The sequence below is a fragment of the Pezoporus wallicus genome, unplaced genomic scaffold (assembly GCF_028554395.1).
Source record: "Pezoporus wallicus isolate ANWC-B61680 ecotype Strahan unplaced genomic scaffold, APGP_CSIRO_Pwel_v1 contig_8714, whole genome shotgun sequence".
In the NCBI taxonomy this organism is placed as follows: Eukaryota; Metazoa; Chordata; class Aves; order Psittaciformes; family Psittacidae; genus Pezoporus; species Pezoporus wallicus.
In genome coordinates, this window is record NW_026635695.1 from 1,228,316 (window position 1) to 1,246,283 (window position 17,968).

The 17,968-nt window shown below is 41.8% G+C and overlaps 1 protein-coding gene across 7 annotated transcripts in view; it reads right to left on the reverse strand.

The window, feature by feature from the left end:
• Window positions 1-17,968, reverse strand: part of CADPS (calcium dependent secretion activator) — a 211,381-nt gene that overhangs the window by 35,117 nt on the left and 158,296 nt on the right. For 4 of the 7 annotated variants that reach the window (XM_057397350.1, XM_057397349.1, XM_057397348.1 and 1 more), the window contains 5 exons: window positions 15,458-15,614; window positions 14,315-14,456; window positions 7,557-7,703; window positions 4,259-4,414; window positions 1,315-1,462 (listed from right to left, as the gene is read on the reverse strand). In XM_057397350.1, coding sequence (XP_057253333.1) covers window positions 1,315-1,462; window positions 4,259-4,414; window positions 7,557-7,703; window positions 14,315-14,456; window positions 15,458-15,614 — 750 coding nt within the window. The remainder of the gene's footprint in view (window positions 1-1,314; window positions 1,463-4,258; window positions 4,415-7,556; window positions 7,704-14,314; window positions 14,457-15,457; window positions 15,615-17,968) is intronic. The other 3 variants (XM_057397353.1, XM_057397352.1, XM_057397351.1) reach the window with 1 other exon arrangement.

The following is a 17,968-nucleotide window of genomic DNA, read 5'->3' on the forward strand; positions in this document are numbered from 1 at the left end:
CCTCCAAAATGTCTCTGTCCCCAGGGACTGTGCTAGTATAATGCACAAGGGTTTGACCCTGGTTTGCAGTGGAGAGCATCACAACCACTGACCTTCCTGGCTGATGGGGACAGCTGGGGCAGATGCTGCAGCATCTGCAGGCTGAGGGATTTGGGGAGATAAAATGGGTATGAATGCAGAACAGAAAATGGCAGAGAAGTTCATGTCTAGGCTTGAACAAGAAAAGCCTATTCAAGGTCTGCCTGAGCACACCTGGAGGACAGGGAAGAACCTGATGACAGGCAGTATGAAACCTCTCCTGCAAGGTGACTGTCACAGATAAAATGCTGTAATTGAAGCATGTATAAGAAAAATAAGAACAGCTGAATGTGATCCAAACACGACTGATATCAGAGCGAGGATCCCTGCTGCAGCCAGTGGTCTTTGGAGCAAGTCCTCTCAGAGCAACAGGGAGAGGTAAACAACAGCAACAAAACCCAAAACCAACTTGCAATGATTCAGTGCAAAATCTGACCAAGGGAAGTTTAGCGAAAGGGCTGATCCAGGAAGTGCTGACAAGCAGCAGGATAGTAGAGAGCCACATAGTATTTGTCAATTTATTCTAGACTGATATATGAATATTTAATTTGGCTGGAAGCCACTGCAGCAGAATTACCATTACGATGCATGTAATCTAGCCCAATTTACCACATTTTTCTAATTCATAGATCAATTCACAAAAACTTCAATCTGCAACTATGGCTGCAGAAGGCAAAAATTATCAGCAATTAATTCAAACAGGTTTCTTGTTTGGAAACTTGAGTCATGAAGAACCTGGAAATCCGGGATCATCAAGCGTGCTGATTAGAGCAAATACTCCAGGAAGTCAGAGCAGTTGGAATTTCAGTCTACTTTTGGAACTTATCTATGTTGGTGTTGTGTCGGGTTTGTTTTTTTCATTCCAAGCATCACAACAACAACCTGACACTTCTGTTTTCCTTATGTTTGCCTACAGAAAATAGACGTATACAGAAAGTGCTGATACCTGGCTCCAAGGTGTGGTTAATGACTCATCTATATGGTCATCATGCATCAAATAACCTTAAGAGATACCTTATGGATACCACAGTCCTTCAAAAAAAGCCATTCCTAAGTGATGGGGATTCTGAATGCTTATATTCATTAGATGTATTTGAGAGCAACCCCCTGCATCTTCATCTGCACACCTATATGGAAGGCCAAATCCACAACTGATATAATAGCTCCGAAACAGGAGATAGGAAATTTCATGGCATTGCCTTTAAAAGCTCTGAAAGAAAGAACCTGTATTTTTACCTCTTGGCCCATTTCCATACTGCAAAGCTTTGTTGACTGAGCTTTGGCATCCACCATGACATTAAACATGGTGCATATTGATTGAGGGACTCGGAAATCTGTTGATCGGCTGGTTTTCTGCAGCTTTACTTCAAATGCAATCCTGGTTCTGTTAAGGAAAGTGGAAAAAGACATTTCAGCTGCTTTTAAATATACTGAAGCTAATAAGAATAACGTGAAACAATACTGAGAAGAGTTTGAGAAACCAGAAAGCTGAATGCTACTGGGAGTGCTACAGCGCACTTATTACAAACGTGCTTTAGCAAAAAGGATTTTCTAGTTTAAAAAGAAACCCACTCTCCAGAATACACCCTATTTATAAAATGTGCAACGGTTTCAGGGTAACTATGACTTTCTCGTGCTTGATAAACAGTGTGACGATGTTACAAACAGCAGCGTCAATGTACCCCTATAACTTGGTTGCATTGGCTGATTTATAACCACAGATAAACAGCAAGCCTGACACATTAAAGGAAGCTGTGATTGCTCCATTATATAAACTACAAGTAACAGAAACTCATTCATCACTTAACTGAAATCATAGCATTTTTAGGTCTACATGATTGTAATTGCTGGCTGAAATTTCCTAATTGTCTCATAAGTTCATGGAAGTGATTTCCCTGATCATACTCACCAGCATATGGCTGCAAAATGTGCACGGGCGCAGTCACGCAGGTATGAACACAGGCATCGCACCAGCCCGCACCTCACTGCTCTCCTGAGGTTCCACTAAGCTCAAATTTGACGTCCCTGGCAGTCACAACCCGTGTTACACCAAGAGCTTTGTCAGGCCAAAGACTACAGAACTTAACCCCATGTCATATTTTAAAATACCAAAGCATTTGTGACTCTAACATGTGGAATACTCTGTAGTACAGCAGGCATTGCCTTGCCTTTCTTCGGAGCCCCTCTACAGATTCCAGAGGTACTTCACTAACCTAGCCTAACACAGAACAATTATCACATCAGACAGAATCTGCCAACAAATTAACATAGGAGCTTCAGTTTAGAAATAACAAATAATATCAGCTGCAGCTCAGGAATAACTCTGATCTTGAACGATCCCCCAAGGGTTATGCAAATGAAAACTCATTTACAAATGTAAAACTCCCATTCTTGGGATCAGATCTGAGCTGGTACATAGGTCCTTCTGCCTGGATTTATTAGCAAAACAGACCTTCCTTGCAAGGGCTGCTTTCCTGACAGCACCAAAATACAACCAAGCGCGGAAGGCAGAGTGGCTCCTCCATGGTATTCAACAGTTCAGAGACAGACGTGCAGAAAAATGTTGTGTCAAACTGAAATTGCTAAAGAAACCTTAGCCAGGCCCTGTTTGCAGGTGATATAAATAGGGAAGGCAGCATATTGGTTTACATCAGCAGTGGCATTTGAACTGATTTAATTACCAGTGCCAGATTTAGCCTGGACTCGGGGACTAGAATCTTGATAATTACTGAAAGGACCCAAAGTGACTGGGATTTTCCATCTCCTCGCAGAGATGAGCATGTTCCTACTTACTTATGCTTAGAACCATTATATATAGTCATACCACTACAAGCTGGGCCAGGTTTTTACAGAGGGGCAACATATTTGTAGAAAGGTTGAAGCAGTTGGGAAAAAAAACCAACCAGATTTCAGGCACAAAAGCCCTTCCTCAGATGTACCTGGAAACTTGCTTGTTTTTCCCAGTTATCTCAGCTGAGCTATCCCGGTCCCACTTCTATAGATCATCACAGCTAGAAGGTGACTTGGCTCCCATTTAAAAAAAGAAAGATAAAGTAAGTGTTTTGCTGGTGGTGCTGGGGGCAGAGCAGAGCTCCAGCACTAGGTTTGCTCCTAAATGATGGTCTGACAACCAAAGGACAACTGAAGCGCAGCTTTTGTGCCAGCCAAAGGATTAAAGACGAGTTGCTGCAATAAAGGGGGATTTGCTCAATGTCAAAGACGTCATGACCATCTGACTGCACCTAAAATGCACTGGGGTTTACTCCAGAAGGGGGAAAAAGCAAGCCTTGGGATGTTTGGCTTTGGCAGGCAAGTCTTCTGCCTACATCTTGGGGACCAAACGTGCCTTCTCCTATGGTGACATTGCACATCCAGACTGTGAGGAACATGTGAACAATAAATGCCGTGCTCACACTTGCAGAAGGGCCAAGCAACTGTGGTACGGAACAGCCACATCACACATTGCAGCTAATATTAGCATGTACCAGCTGTATTTGGCACTCGTCTTAACTTTGGTTGTCTCTTTGTCTATTAATTTCTGCACAATGGAATGCAAAGTTCATTTCTTCCTCCTGCCTCACCACCCCTGATGCCAAATGGACATGAATTACTATGGTTGTTTTTTCATGGATCTATGTTTTTAGGTGGCTGTTGGGATCTTATTTAGGACTATGCCTTTAGCACTTAACCTGGTTGACAACAAACTGCATTTACAAAGACTTGACATCATGTGTGGCACTGAAAATAAGTAACTATCTATAAAGCTTAAAAAAATGGGTGATTTGTTGCCTTAGTGTGAATATGTACTCTCCAGAGTCTCAACAGAGAAGTGCATGTGCTTGGGAGAGTTCACAACTGAGAGCAGTAGGGTGGTTTGGTTTTCCACCATGTCTGTGCTGGGCAGAGGTGAGCTGGGTTCAATAATAAATGGTGGCTGAAGTGAAGCTTCATTGATAACAAGACAGAAAATACCCCATCCCTGGCAGTGTTCAAGGCCAGGCTGGAGGGGGCTTGGAGTAACCTGGTCTAGTGGAAAGTGTCCCTGCCCGTGGCAGGGTGTTGGAACTGGATGAGCGTTAAGGTCCCTTCCAACGCAAACCATTCTGTGATTCTATGATTCTACAACTGCATCCTGTGAGCTCCAATGAAAAACATGACTGGTTTGCTCATGGTCACGTACCTTTTCACGCAGGACTCGATCATGTCACTCGCCATAAGCTTCAAGCGCTGCTCTAAGTGTTTTCCAAACTCCTCCTCAGGCCAGTGCAAATCCCGAATGAAGGTCTGTAGGGCATCGAGTTTCCAGAACAGATCTTCCGAGGTGCCTGATCCATTGCTGGCAGGGCAAAATGAGAACAAAAGTCATGAGTGGCATCAGGCTTTTTGTAACCTGATGTGGAGACCACTCCTGCAACAAGTGTAGAGCAGACAGTAGTTCTATACACACGACAATGCTGGCAATCTCCACCATCAGGATTTTGAGTTTTACCATACAGTTGCCTAATCTACCTTGCTGTCATCACCCACAAAACTTTCCAGACCAGATGAGTAAGACAAAGTTATGGGTTACACATATTTAACAGGAATAACGTGTGTATGGTAAAAATCAGCCTTAGTTAATAACCACATTAATGTATGCGATTATTAAGAATTAAGGCCAGAAACTGGTAGAAAATCCTTGGTCAATAATAACTGCCATACTAGACTGTATGCAGTTATTAAGATACAGGGTTTCATGCAATTCTCCCCCCTCTGAATTATATCTTGAGCTTGCCTTGTCCCCTCTCAGTGAGAGCCCCATTTCCAGGTAAGGGACAGTGCTAACAAGTGGTGAGCGAGGACACGCTTTATCTCTTGAACAGCTGAAAAGAAATCAGGGTAAGTCAATTGAGCTAAGGGCACTACACATCTCACAGCCAGGAGTTTTGGCAGGATTGACTGCTGCACCTTTTCACAGATCTGCCTCTTGCAAAGGCATTTATAAGACAACAAATTTCTATTATTATTATTTTTTTAAATTTATTTTGTAACATCTTTGGTCTGTCACAAAACTCTGATTTTCTCTCCCAAGCATATATTCTGGTACCCACACCCCTGCCCAGATGGAAGTCTTTGGTCCTGCAGTGTGTAGCTACACCGGCTCTTTTCACAGTATAATTATATCTCAAACCTCCACTTACAGAATAAAAATACAGAACTGGATTGTGCTCTGTTTGTACAGAGAAATTTATGCACCCATAACCCTTTTCTCTCCCTCTTTCCTTCTCCCTCACTTGTTTTTTTTTTGTTTCCAGAACAATTACCAAGGGAGCTTCAAGAGTTTCAACCCCCTCCTCGCATACCACTAATGCTAACACAGTAATTTATAAGATATTTAACACACCATGCATTACCACTTGTGCTGACATCATCTATAGAAACAGATGAGGGAGGGTGTTTCTATTGTGACAGATGCCAGCTGCATTCAGTTAATGCTAGAGGAAACTGGAGCTAATGCATACAAGGCTACTCCGAGGTGAGAACCATAGTCCCAACATGCTAGAGGGGTCCTGAGAGGTCCTCTGCTATCAGAGTTAACGAGATAAAGGATGAATTGCCTCCGTTGTAGGAGAAATGTAGCTGACACTAAGCAACAGGTAACATGTCCTTGATGGAGGGGAAGGGTGAGTAGAAGAAAACCAGGGAGATGAAAAGATAAAGAATCAGGCATTTCCTTTAACCAGGGGACCAGTTTGTGCCACAGTCTCAAGTGTTCATCTACAGTCAGTTTTGAGTTGCATCTAGTTCAAACCTGTGCTCGGATATAAATAAGCTTTAACAGTCTAACCCCAGTTTTGGAACTGCATGAATTTATGTTTTAAATAATTAAATATGTACAAATACAATAATTGGTATTTACAGCAACATTATGACATCCATTTGGTTTCAAAATTTAAAAGCATTATTCTTGGTCTTTTTCTCACTTTTGATTAGGGCTCCATGCAAGCAAACAATACAGTATATTCATTTCCAAGAAGCACTGTTAATATTTGGCTTGTGAGCACTGCAATTACTTTAATCACGCAGGCAGCTTGCAATATACCATTGATGCTCAAGCCTTTTCAGAGGGATTATCCAATTTTCTGTCATGACATGATTCTTATCTTTTCAAGGGCAATACCACGAAGCATGCACAGAGAGATTAAAACTTTCAAGTACTCTTTACAGACAACTGCCTAAGCTAGCCTTTAATATAGCTATCTTAGCATGAATATGAGTTGTATAGCTTTGAAACAGAAATGACCGTGCTAATATTTAGAAGGTTTTAAAAATCTATTAAAAAATCATACATCGGTGTTTGCTTTGCTTTGGTTTGTTACCATGGCTCTGCAATACAGCCTGTGCAAGGCTAATGGCAGAGGCATTTTGGTGGACTCCAGTTGTAGATGTAATTGAGGGTGTTTCAGTAACAGTGAAAGGGGTAATTTTGGGGAGTTTCTTCGGTTCTATATTTGAAGTGAGTAGGTAAGGAAAAAACAACACGTTTGTGTAGTGCTGGCTGAGAACATCTCATGCCAACCCTGAATAACCCTGTAGGAATTGCCAGGAGATATTGTTCCTCTGCTAGGACATCTTGGGAGATGAGCTACCTCAAATGACAAGATTTGGTTTGAGCCCACTGTATATCACCCTCCACACTGCTTTGGTAGCTGGGACTTGTAGGGGAAATATATTATAACAGGAGAACTTGCCCAATATGTGCTCAGGATTTGCAATATGTCCCCTCTGAGATCCACCCATGCACCCTGGGACACTGAGACAGGGAGCGGGGAGCAGAGAGCACAAGGCTCCTAAAGATCAACTGCTTGGACACTGATTTTCCAGGACATAATCTAAAGATCACATTGAAAATATCTTTCTTTAGTTGGTCACAGCATTATTTAGGCTGTAATGATGGTTACGGAGCTGTAATTGCTCTCGGGGGCCTCCCCCAACATGAATGCAGGGTGTTTCTCTTTGTTAAACCGTTTCATCAAAATCAAGACAAAAAATATTATCTGGGAAATTGCATTAAACAACATTCACTTTTAGATCTACATCTGGTCCACAGAAATTGGTTGACTGGCATTGAAATTGGTTCATCTTCTGTTTTGGAGGAAACTCTTTGCTGAGACACATGACGTAATCGTAAGTAAGCTCATTCATTGTATGTTCTGTGGTTTGTTCGTTGTTCAGACCGTGTCCCATTGTTGACAGCTATTTTGTGAAGCAAGATACTTGCTCAAACTCTTGGTGGGACTAAGACAAAATTTCAAGCTTTATACAAAAAACCCCTTTGAAATACACATGCCAGAAATTCACGAGTGTCTCATTCAGAAAATGTCTAATTAACTGTACCACTCTTTAAAGTTCTATGTAATGCACAGAAACAAACAATACATATCCATGCCAAGATTACTTTAAATTTAAATGAGATCTAATTTGAACTGAATACACACTCAGAATCATAAATAGCAGCCATCCATGACGGTGCAGAAAAGCTAGGCATTTGTGGGATGCCTAGCGGGATGTTAACTGGTAGATTTGGTACTTTAGGGAGATTCACATTTGGTAGATTCACATTGGGTAGATTACTTGTTAAACTCCTGTGGAAGAAACAGACAGAAAGAAAAAATACCATAACAGTGACAATGCAGATGTAGCAGAAGCATGTGACACTCATAAACAAATCTGCAAAGTTCACAGCATGACGACAGTTAAAAAACTAAAGCAAAACATTTCAGAAAGAAGCATGAGTATGGAAGCTGGGGTGTAATGGGTGGGCAGTTGGCAATAAAAAGCAAGTTCCTTAAAAAGAAAAATTAGAATGAAAAGAAGAATCACAAAGGAGCAAATTAAGAGAATAGTCTAACACCCATAGAAAATAACTCCACCTTCGAGTCCTGATATCACTTCAAAGTGCAGAGAGCAGCCTTTCCTTGGAAAAATCTCTCTCATAAGGGAGTGTCTCTCAGTTAGATTGGATGAAAGAGCTAAACTAAGAGATCTCCTAAGGAACTGGGAATCAAAATACTAACTAGAGAGTTTGAAATTCCAGCCCTGCAGAAGTCCAGAAGAGGTTTTCTTGCCACCAAATTCAATGGAGTCAGGATTTCCTCCAAACCCCTTCTGTTTATCTTATAGTATACAAATAACAAAGATGGGCTAATCTGGAGCAATGAAACAGTAAGCCACTAGATTCTTCCTCAGTGAAGACTCATGCCCTGATCCTCCTTTGCTTTCCTGGGTAGGGAGAAAATGGGTACCACAGATTGCCCAGCTCTACGTATGTGCACTGTGAATGAAGTACACTGAAATCCAGGACTAGCATGTGAATGTTTCTTGGCTGGAATCACCATGGGGTGATTAAGACATTCAAAGGTTAATTTATGAAGCATGTGCAGTAGGGCATCATGACTTCAATCAATCCTTTCAGACATACAACTGTTATGTAAATAGAGAACTTTCAAAAGTGAACTAGTGCATTAATTTAATGCACCATCTTCTCCTGAGACAACATGCCATGTAACAGCACCACAAGTGTGCTAGGTCTCTAGATGTTAAAACTGGTCTAATTCTGTTTTAATGGGTATCTAATCATAGTTATATTTTACAGACAAACTAAAAATGTTGTGGGATTTGGGAATCTGCAAAAGATGGAACTCACTGAACTCCCATGTTTCCTGGCCCACAGAAAAGAAGCCAGTTTCAGAGGCATATCTTGTTTCTGCTTTAATCCAGTAACACTACGGCACAGTGGTACCCAAGCCATAGATGGTTTTACAGTCCAATCTGAAGAACAAGCCCAGATACTTTTTCAGATACATCCGTTTTCACTGGATGATTATTTGGGCTCAGTGAAAATGGAATCAGGACTTCAGCATTACAGCTTCAGCACTGCTTTTCTGTTGAATTGGATGGGCACACCTTCAGCGGCCAAACTTCCCTGCTCTCAGTTACCACACCAGGATGTGTCACCTTAAGAGATCTCTCTCAGTTCCCTGGATTACATTAGTTACTGTACAGGCAGCATTATCTGAACTCTTTGAAAAACTACCAAACTACACACTATGTCTTTTAAGGCATATTTAAATCTTAGCAACTTCTTTGAGTCACATTTTGAACTCCATTTCTTACTGAAAAATTTATATATCAAACCCCAAAGAAATGGAATTGAGCTGGCTATACTTAATAAATGGTTCCTAATGCAACAGAAGGTTTGAACCACATCTCTGCAAGAGCTCAGGTTGTCATTGGTGGCAAGTATTAGGGAATAGACTTTATCCTTGTTCTTCCCTTGTGCATAAAATCCCTTGTTGGAGAAGAAATCCACAATCCAAAGTCTCTTTCTAGTGGAAAAAAAAAAAAAAAAAGTCTGTTCGTATTTTCTTTTGTTTCTATGATTCTTAATAAATCTGGCTTCATGTTATCTGCTTGTTCTCTTTGTTAGGCAGTAAGCAGATATGAGAATTTACTAACGCAACAAAGCTGTCTATTGTTTCCATTCATACTGTATCTGCTATTAAGATGACATGATTATTGAATGAGACACAGACTCCATAGTGATTGAGAGAGTGTTAAATCTTCAGAAATGGCAGTGCATGTGGTTAGATACTGATATGGAATAAATAAAGAAATAGCGAGAGGTGGACAACATATAAATGTATAAGGAAAAGCAACTTAAATAACTTAGCCAGATGGTAAATACATAAATCAGAGGACCTTTGGTTTTAATATTAAAATTCAAGAAGTGACAGTGTTATATTAATAAAAACACTGTATTAATAAAATATGACTTCTAGAGTAAACAGTATACTATATTCACACGGAAACATATTTCTTTTATACAACACATTATTTTGCTGATGCAAGGATATGTTGCAAGAATAAGTTAGTACTCTTAAAACAAAACAAAACAGCAAAATAATGGAGTATATTATGTTAACATACAGTAACTAATTTTAAAAATATTCTCCTGAATTGACATGCACAGTTTTGCAGGTTCAACTGCTCTAATTATCTGACTAACAGTTGCAGTGAGACCTGTAAAAAATGATTAATATTATCAACAAATGTTCCAGCCTACAGTTGCTCAGACCATAAAACTACAGGTCCAAGATGAGAAACTGTTTCTAGAAGCCAGCCATGCCTATTTAATATAGATGGCTAAATATAATCTCAGCCATCAGGCAGGGAATGTGGGCATTTGCATCAACAAGATGAGGGCTGTCTGATTTAAGACGACTCAGCTGCAGGACTGGATCCTGATACATTCGATACAAGATGCACACTGGAGCTTGTTTTCTTGGCTTCTTCTGATTCACCGTCATTTGTGTCTGTTAGCTGCGTAAATGGTGTTCACCTGTACTGTCTGCTGGGAAATTCTCAGCACAAACAGACTGGCAACATACCCCTGGACAACATTCCAATGCTCACACTGTACTGGAGCACTGATCACGGAAAACGTCCAGTTGCATGGGGGCTGCTCCTGTATAGCTGCCCTAGTCTGAAAGGAGGGCAGAAAAATCACAGTATTTTCACTGAGTTGTCTCCTGGTTTCAGAATAGAGCTAAATGAGACCCTTGCCCATACTGAAATGCTCAGTTCCTACAGGATGCCTGAAATGATTTAGTGATGGGAGACGCAAGCGCCTGTCTCTCCCATCACTATAAACACAACCTTGCTGCCTAGGCAGAGCAAATGCTCAAGAGCAAATCTTTTTCACAAAAGCCTTGATGTGAAGCAAAGAGCTTGATAGTGAAGTAGGCAGTCAAATCTGTGATCTTCCTGTGACTGACACCCAGAATAGTAACAAAAATACTCATTTTCACTACAACGGTGCTTCTGTTAAGGGGAAACATTTTTCACGAGCATTTTGTAGTAGTACAACCTTATAAAGTGATTAGTAAAACCATACTGTTCAAGTTCTAACATTTATATTAATGATACATTTATAAATAGTTTGCAAAGGGTTAGTGAGCAATTAATGGATGCTAAAGCCAGGACTACAGTGCGGTAGAGACAGCCACAGGTCAATGAGTAACGTCCTAGTCAAGCGAATGAAACTGGTTGTCATTGCACCGGCTTTAGCATTTGCTCAGAAAGATCTTTCAACACAGACACACACACAGAGACACACACACACACGTACGTGTCTGCTGGCTGCAAGATAAATCAGCGTTCTCCGAGAAGCTAGCACGAAAAAAACCCCATTGCAAACCCTACTTTTCCAAGACCTCTCAACTCACCAGAGAACAGACCTACTCTGTATCCTCCGTATTTGGATGACTGTGCGAAGGACAAGTGTTCCACATTTCTCTGCGTGGATTCATACAAGCACACCAGCTGCTCTAGCTATAGGGCACGGACCCCCTGCAAATTCAGCAGCTCTGCAGAGGCAGATTACATAGCCCTCATGAGCACATTACATTGATGATTCTTCCCCCCATGTTTTCAATACTCAACAGTATCTCTCTCTCTGTTCGTGATTTCTATACCTAACTCCTCGTAGCATAAGGTGCAGAGTATTCAGCAATGAAAATAGAAGAAATATATGCTCACAAACTGCCATCTGGTCAGGTTATGAAGGGCTACATATTTCAGCCTTGATTGCAAGCATGAGCACAGAGAAACCCTTTCAAAAGACTCTATGTTGTGGAATAATTTCTTGGTTAACAGGAGATAATGAGATTTCCTTCTCATAATCCACTGTAGAGATGCAAAGCAGGACAACAGTAAGCTTGGAGGAATGGATAGCCACAATGATCTATCTTTTCTATCCAACATGAAGGTCTCTCTTCCAAGCGGAGGAAAGCCATGGGAAAACATACTGCAGTGTTTTCCAATTCCCAAAAAGCTCTGCTGGAGAGGTGGCAATGGAAGTCCATGACTTGGACGGGAATTGGCTGGTCCAAACTAATTGAGAATATATGGTCAGAAATTCAACTGTGCGGCAGTATGGATATGTAGGGGAGAAGGCAGTAGATGCAGGAGTACATCAAACAAAGTCAGTCTCTGATCTGAGTTCTTCTGCAAGTTCACTGTCTATCAGTCTAAAAGGAGCAGGTGGTCTGCCCAGGAGGCAAAAGATGAAGATGCCTTAACATTTAGTTCTGAGCAGCCCATCAAAAGTGTCACAAGATCCTAGGAATGACACCCCTCTTCGCCCTCACACTCCTGTATGTGCCACCCTCTGTGCATTCACTGGTGCCTTCCTTCACCTACTCACATCACCTTAAGCCAGCATTTGCAGCTCACATTTGTGTGTGCAAGGCACAAGAACAAAGCACCAGGTAGTGAAAAAAAACCCTGAGTACATATTTTCACCAGATAGACACAGGCTTCTGTGAAAAGCACCCACTTTCCTGCTGGAAGAAATCTTTTAAATACCTAAGTCTGTAAGACAGATAGTCCAACCGGGGCTTCGGCTTGAAAATGCGATGCTCAAAGCACTCTGTGATTGGAACTCCAGAAGGGAATAACCATTGCAAGAGAATGAAGAAAAGATCTTTGATAACTATCAAAGATAACTTGAAAATTAAAGATAATGGCATGCCCAGGGACAAGGCATTTTGACAGGCAAATACCACAGCCAAGAGCCTATAGACATCTATAGTTAAGCCACTGAAGTCATTAAAAGCCAAATTGACGTCAGCATCTGACAAAAGAAAAAAGCAGAAGGAATTGCTTATTGACTGTTTGATGGAGATAGACACATACCTAGAGTTAACTCCCTCTGTTTCATAAGAGACAAGTTAATACAAACATATTCGTTACTGAAGCAGAGCTCTGAAACTAAAGTTAATGCTAACTTCGAAGTGCAATTCAGCTTGAAGGAGTGGCTGTAAAAATGGCATTCTCCTACTCGAAAGATCTATTTCTTGTATGTTTTCTGGGTCACATCTGCTTATTTGAAACAAGATTTTTTAGGATTTTTAATCCTGTTAGCCTGCAGGCCAAAGACAGCAAATGGAAAGTGAGAGAGGCTCCTGAATGCCAGCCACTTAACCCCACTCAAAACAGAGGGGATGATCAGGTGTCAAGAAAAAGCCTGAGATTTGGCAGGCAGAATCCTTACGGATGCTGAGGATGCACAAGAAAGAAAAGAAAAAACCTGGGTACTCAGACTCCAGGTTGCATATGGGAGGCTGGCTGCTGAACAAAATCTCTTTTCCTTGTAAACGGAACATATTTGGTGTGAAAAGCCCTGAAAGACCACACGTTCTTTTATGCAGCAACCTCTGAGAGTACAGTGCCACTTAACTTTGCCTAGAGAAACCCCCAAAAAGCAAGGAAAACAGTCTCTCCAGAGGTCGCCCGGTTCCAATCCCTTGTCTGAGGCACCACCAGACTCCCGCTGTTTGCAAAAGGTTGATCTTTCCCTTTTAATACCTCTAGTAGAAGGAGAAGTCAGTCCTTTTCCCTCATGGATCTGACTTGGCTTTTAAGAGCAAGTATGACAGGGTTCAGCAATGTTTCAAAACCCGTGAAATAACAACAGTAATACAAAGCACACGCCACAGTTTTATTATTCACCAGCTCTTGAGTTCAATTTGGGTTTCTCTCAGGCTGCTGGTTTCTTGCTGGTAAATTCCTAGTTCTCCAAATGCAGTAACTGATTCTGCTTGGATCATCTCGCCCATGTTACACTATGGTTTCTGCATGCCTAATCCTACAGGCAAGTGAGCTGGGACCTGGCAGAACTGTCCTGGGATATGGGATACGTGCAGCCATCAGCCATGGGGCTGATGTGAGAAGCACAATGCTGCACTACCCTCCATGGGGTGGGTGGAAAAAACGAATGTTGAGAAGAATAAGTACAGCAATGACTCACACAGGTTATAGGGCTGGACTGAACACAGTGAAGCAAGGAGGTTTTGTTCTGAAAAGGAGCTATTTGAATTCAAAAGCAGCATTGGAAAAGGCCCTTTGGAACGGGATCCAAAAAGCCACGCCAGCTAAGAAGGCTTTTACATTTTCATGCTTCCCTGTCCAAAGGCACATGGTTCAAACTGAGCAATGCATTTCAAAAAGCCAATACCATTTCCCTCTTTAACTTGAAAACCCTGAAGAGATCAGGCCTTCTATTTTTAGCGTTAAACTAAAAAAATCTACAGCACTGTCTACATGTCCAGTTTAATGTTTGCTAATTCATCTCTGTATGAATCTCCATCCATTTGCACCCAAATTCCAATTGTATCAAAGGAGGTTTCCTTACTTTACTGGCTCCCATGACTCCCGCTCAAAGCCCCTGTGAATTGACTGTGCAATTGAGGACTCCATCAGATCGACATATCTAACAACAAGTGGAGCAAACAGGTCTTGGAGGTGTTTGTGGAATTTTCCATTGCACAAATTATCTAGAATAGATAAATAAAAGTATAGTAAGACACTACTGTTACTAAAACCTCTGTAAGAAACCACAGTGTGGCACTTCATTACACAACGAATTTGTCAGCAAACAGGAAGAAACTTCAAGAACATAACAGGAGCCGGCATCAGGCACCAGTGCTCATGACAAAGACGGCAGGAATGGCTTCTTACTCCAAACAAATGAACAGACAACAAACCTTCTTTTCCATTAATGGCAAACTTACATATATAGTATTACTTCCTGTGAATAAAATGGATGTAAGAAAAACAGCATGGCAAACATTCTGGCTTTAGCAGGTAGGAGAATCATTTCTTCTTCGGTTACTCACTAACATGATGCTCTCTGAGGATCAGTCCCTGCCTTTTTCATGTGGTCTTAGAAAGCTGATTGGACACTGGTCTGGGATCTAACTGATGGCAATGCCAATTCTGCCACCAGCTCCCTGGGGAATGGTTGGACCAGCTGGAAAGTGCCAAATCCTCACAGCTTTTAAAGGCATGGGCACATGTGCTTTGGAAAAGAGCCTCTGCTTTGGAGAAGAGCCTTATTTCACAAAGCACTACTCTCCTGAACTGCTCCTGTGTCTATTTACTGTAATACTTTCCTCCCTTCAATAAAATCTTTTAAAGCAGGGACTGTTTTACTCCATGTTAAATAAATGCAGTACACACATATAAAACGCTACACACATTTAATGACAGTGAGAGAGTACTTAATTCCCTGCTTATCAGTCAGCCATTACCTTGACTTGAGAAGATGAAGCAAAATAAAAGTTCAACTTCTCACCTTTGACTGAGGCATTTAAGGGGTGTCTGTGTGCTTTTTTCTAATGAGAATGGAACAAAATCAAGCTGGTGCTAAAAGAATATGTACAGTAAACCTCTACCCATCTCAGTCCTCCGTGCAGTACGGAGAGGCTGAAAGTATTATCAGTAACCTGAGCAGCCCACTGAAAAAGAAATGACCAAAATACAATGCAATACATACAGTCACTACGGAGGGAATCGTTTAGGAGCTGAAAGAGCGGAAAGCTGTCCCAGGTGTCTGGGGGTTGCACCTCTAACGCAGCATCCATATCCACTGCAAACAGTGACAGGAAGGTCTCCGCGTGCTCAACCATTAGGTCTGACCACCAAGCAAAGGCCTTCAGAGTTGGTAGAAAAAGGTAATAAAGAAGAATGTTACTTTTAATAAAGCACAGAAAAAGACATTAGGCCACATATCTCACCAAAAATCCCAGGGAAACTACCTTTATTGTAAAGAGAACAGTGCTTTAATGTGCTAGCCTGCACAGACATTGCTAATCACAGCAATTAGGCACTGCTATTTTAATATGAAGGTTTCTTGTAGAGGATCTATTTAGAGCTCCACTGTAAAGGCATGCCACTATAATGTGGCAGAGGAGGTTTTGCCTGTTCAATTTACAATAAATGACTTTTGTTCATCTTTATGTTAATTATCAGGAAAAAATCAAGTAATTCTTATTTGAAAGTACAGAAATTTGGGAGTTTCTTCACCATGCTTGTGGGTTTTCTGCTGTGTTTTTCAACAGTTCAAATTTTATTTGGATTCACTACTTCCATTTATCTTTAACAGCTAGATACCTAAGACATTAAAATCTGCCCTAAATCACTCACACTCTCCTTTAAGAGATACTTCAAACATCACCAGTAGGAGTTTTTGCAGCACTGTTCATTTTACATGGTTAGCTCTACACACCCATAGAAACATACTGCCACCTTCATAATGCTACTGATTAGGAAACCAATTACAAAGCTCTATTATCAACATGCCAAGATAAAACAAAAAAATATCTACTGCAAGCCTGTAATTTCACAGAGGCAGAAAAAAATAGATCTAAACTTGAAAACCAAAAAATATCAGTGAAGTAACTCATTCTCATGCACAGGGGTCCTTCAAATTCGCTGTATGGGCTCTCTGACGTTGACATTCACATCATACATGGCTCAGATGTGAATGCTGCGAACGCATGCATGCGTGTTTAGTAATCACTTCTGGCTGGGAACATGCAATATGAGAAGTGCTGTCGGTAGGACCATGTGCTGTCATTTTGGAGTGATAGGAAATTACTCAGTGACTTAAAGGATCTAAGAATCAGCTTTCCAGCACTTTGCAAGAAACAGAAACCTCTAGCATAGGCACAACACTGGAGAGAAAATGGAAAAGACTGGGAATAGGTGAATGAGGTCAAAGAGGAATTGCCAGTCAGGAACGGGGATTTTTTGCAGATTTCAGCAGACACGAATAAGCAGAATGGACTTCCACTTTCTCAGGGGTCAGCTTTGATTCTGATGAACGGCACTGATGTGCAGAGTATAAATCCAGCTGCTGGTGCATTTGGCCATGGAGAGGGAGCAGTGCCCGAAAACTAGGCTACTGCCATGGAACCCTTTAATTCTTCCTAATTTGGCCTGACTTTTCAGCTGATATTGGCAGGGGTCTTTGCAGATATTTCCACTCCTTCATTCCCTTAAAACATAAAGCAGACTGACATTGCCCTGCTGTTATTCCACGAGTTGATATAAAACTGGTGTGAAGACATGGATAGATTGGATGTGGCACTGGGCATTATGTGCCCAGAGCATATCCAAGACGTAAAATAACAAAATAACTGGTTAATGCCCAAATAATTTAGATATTGGGCTCGCCCTTCCATGGAGGTGAAGAGGTAGATGAGATGGGCTGTGCCATGAAGGCGCAACTTCAGCATGCCCTGGGGCAGGCTGGGCAAATGCCATGCCCAGAGCAGCAACACCAGCAGGTTATGGTGTCCCTGTGGTCATGGCACGGGGACAAGGTGGCTACGCTGGGCTCCTTCATCTGTAAACTGTCTCCAGCCCCATGCACATGGAGGAACCTGATTCTGAGGAAGCCTGTTAATACTGCAGCAACTCCTGCCCTGTGGTGCTTGCAAAACTCGGAGGCAATGGTGATGGTGGCTCTGGGTGTTTGCAGAGTCAGGGAGCATGGATGGCTAAGCATGAGTTGTGATGCTCTTCAGCTCTTCCTCACACGTTTGGTGCTGGTGTCCAACCAAGTGCATGGACGGGTGCCTAGGAACATGGCACTTGGAGGCATCAAACTGCTGAGAAACCATCCAGGAACCAAAACATCAAGACCCACATCTGCTCCTGATGCCTGCTCAAACCATTTCCCCAAAGTGCAGGTGGGAAATGAGTGGATGTCGAGCAATGGGGCTGTGGAGGGTCTTCTTAAATCATCAGTGCTCATCTGGTTTTGAAGGAGGATGCCGGAGCTGTCCTTGCTTTGAGGTGGTTTCTCTGGCTGTGCCTCTGCCTGCCAAGAGCCCACCATGCTGTCACCCCATCAAAGACTGCCCACAGGTCTATGGGCAAAGAGTGGTCTCTATGAAGGACCAATGGCCTCCAGCATCTTTTGGGAGGGGAAAAAAACATTTTCTGCAACAAATATCAACATAAAATTCCAGAGTCCTGCAGTAAAAACCTGCTTCCATGC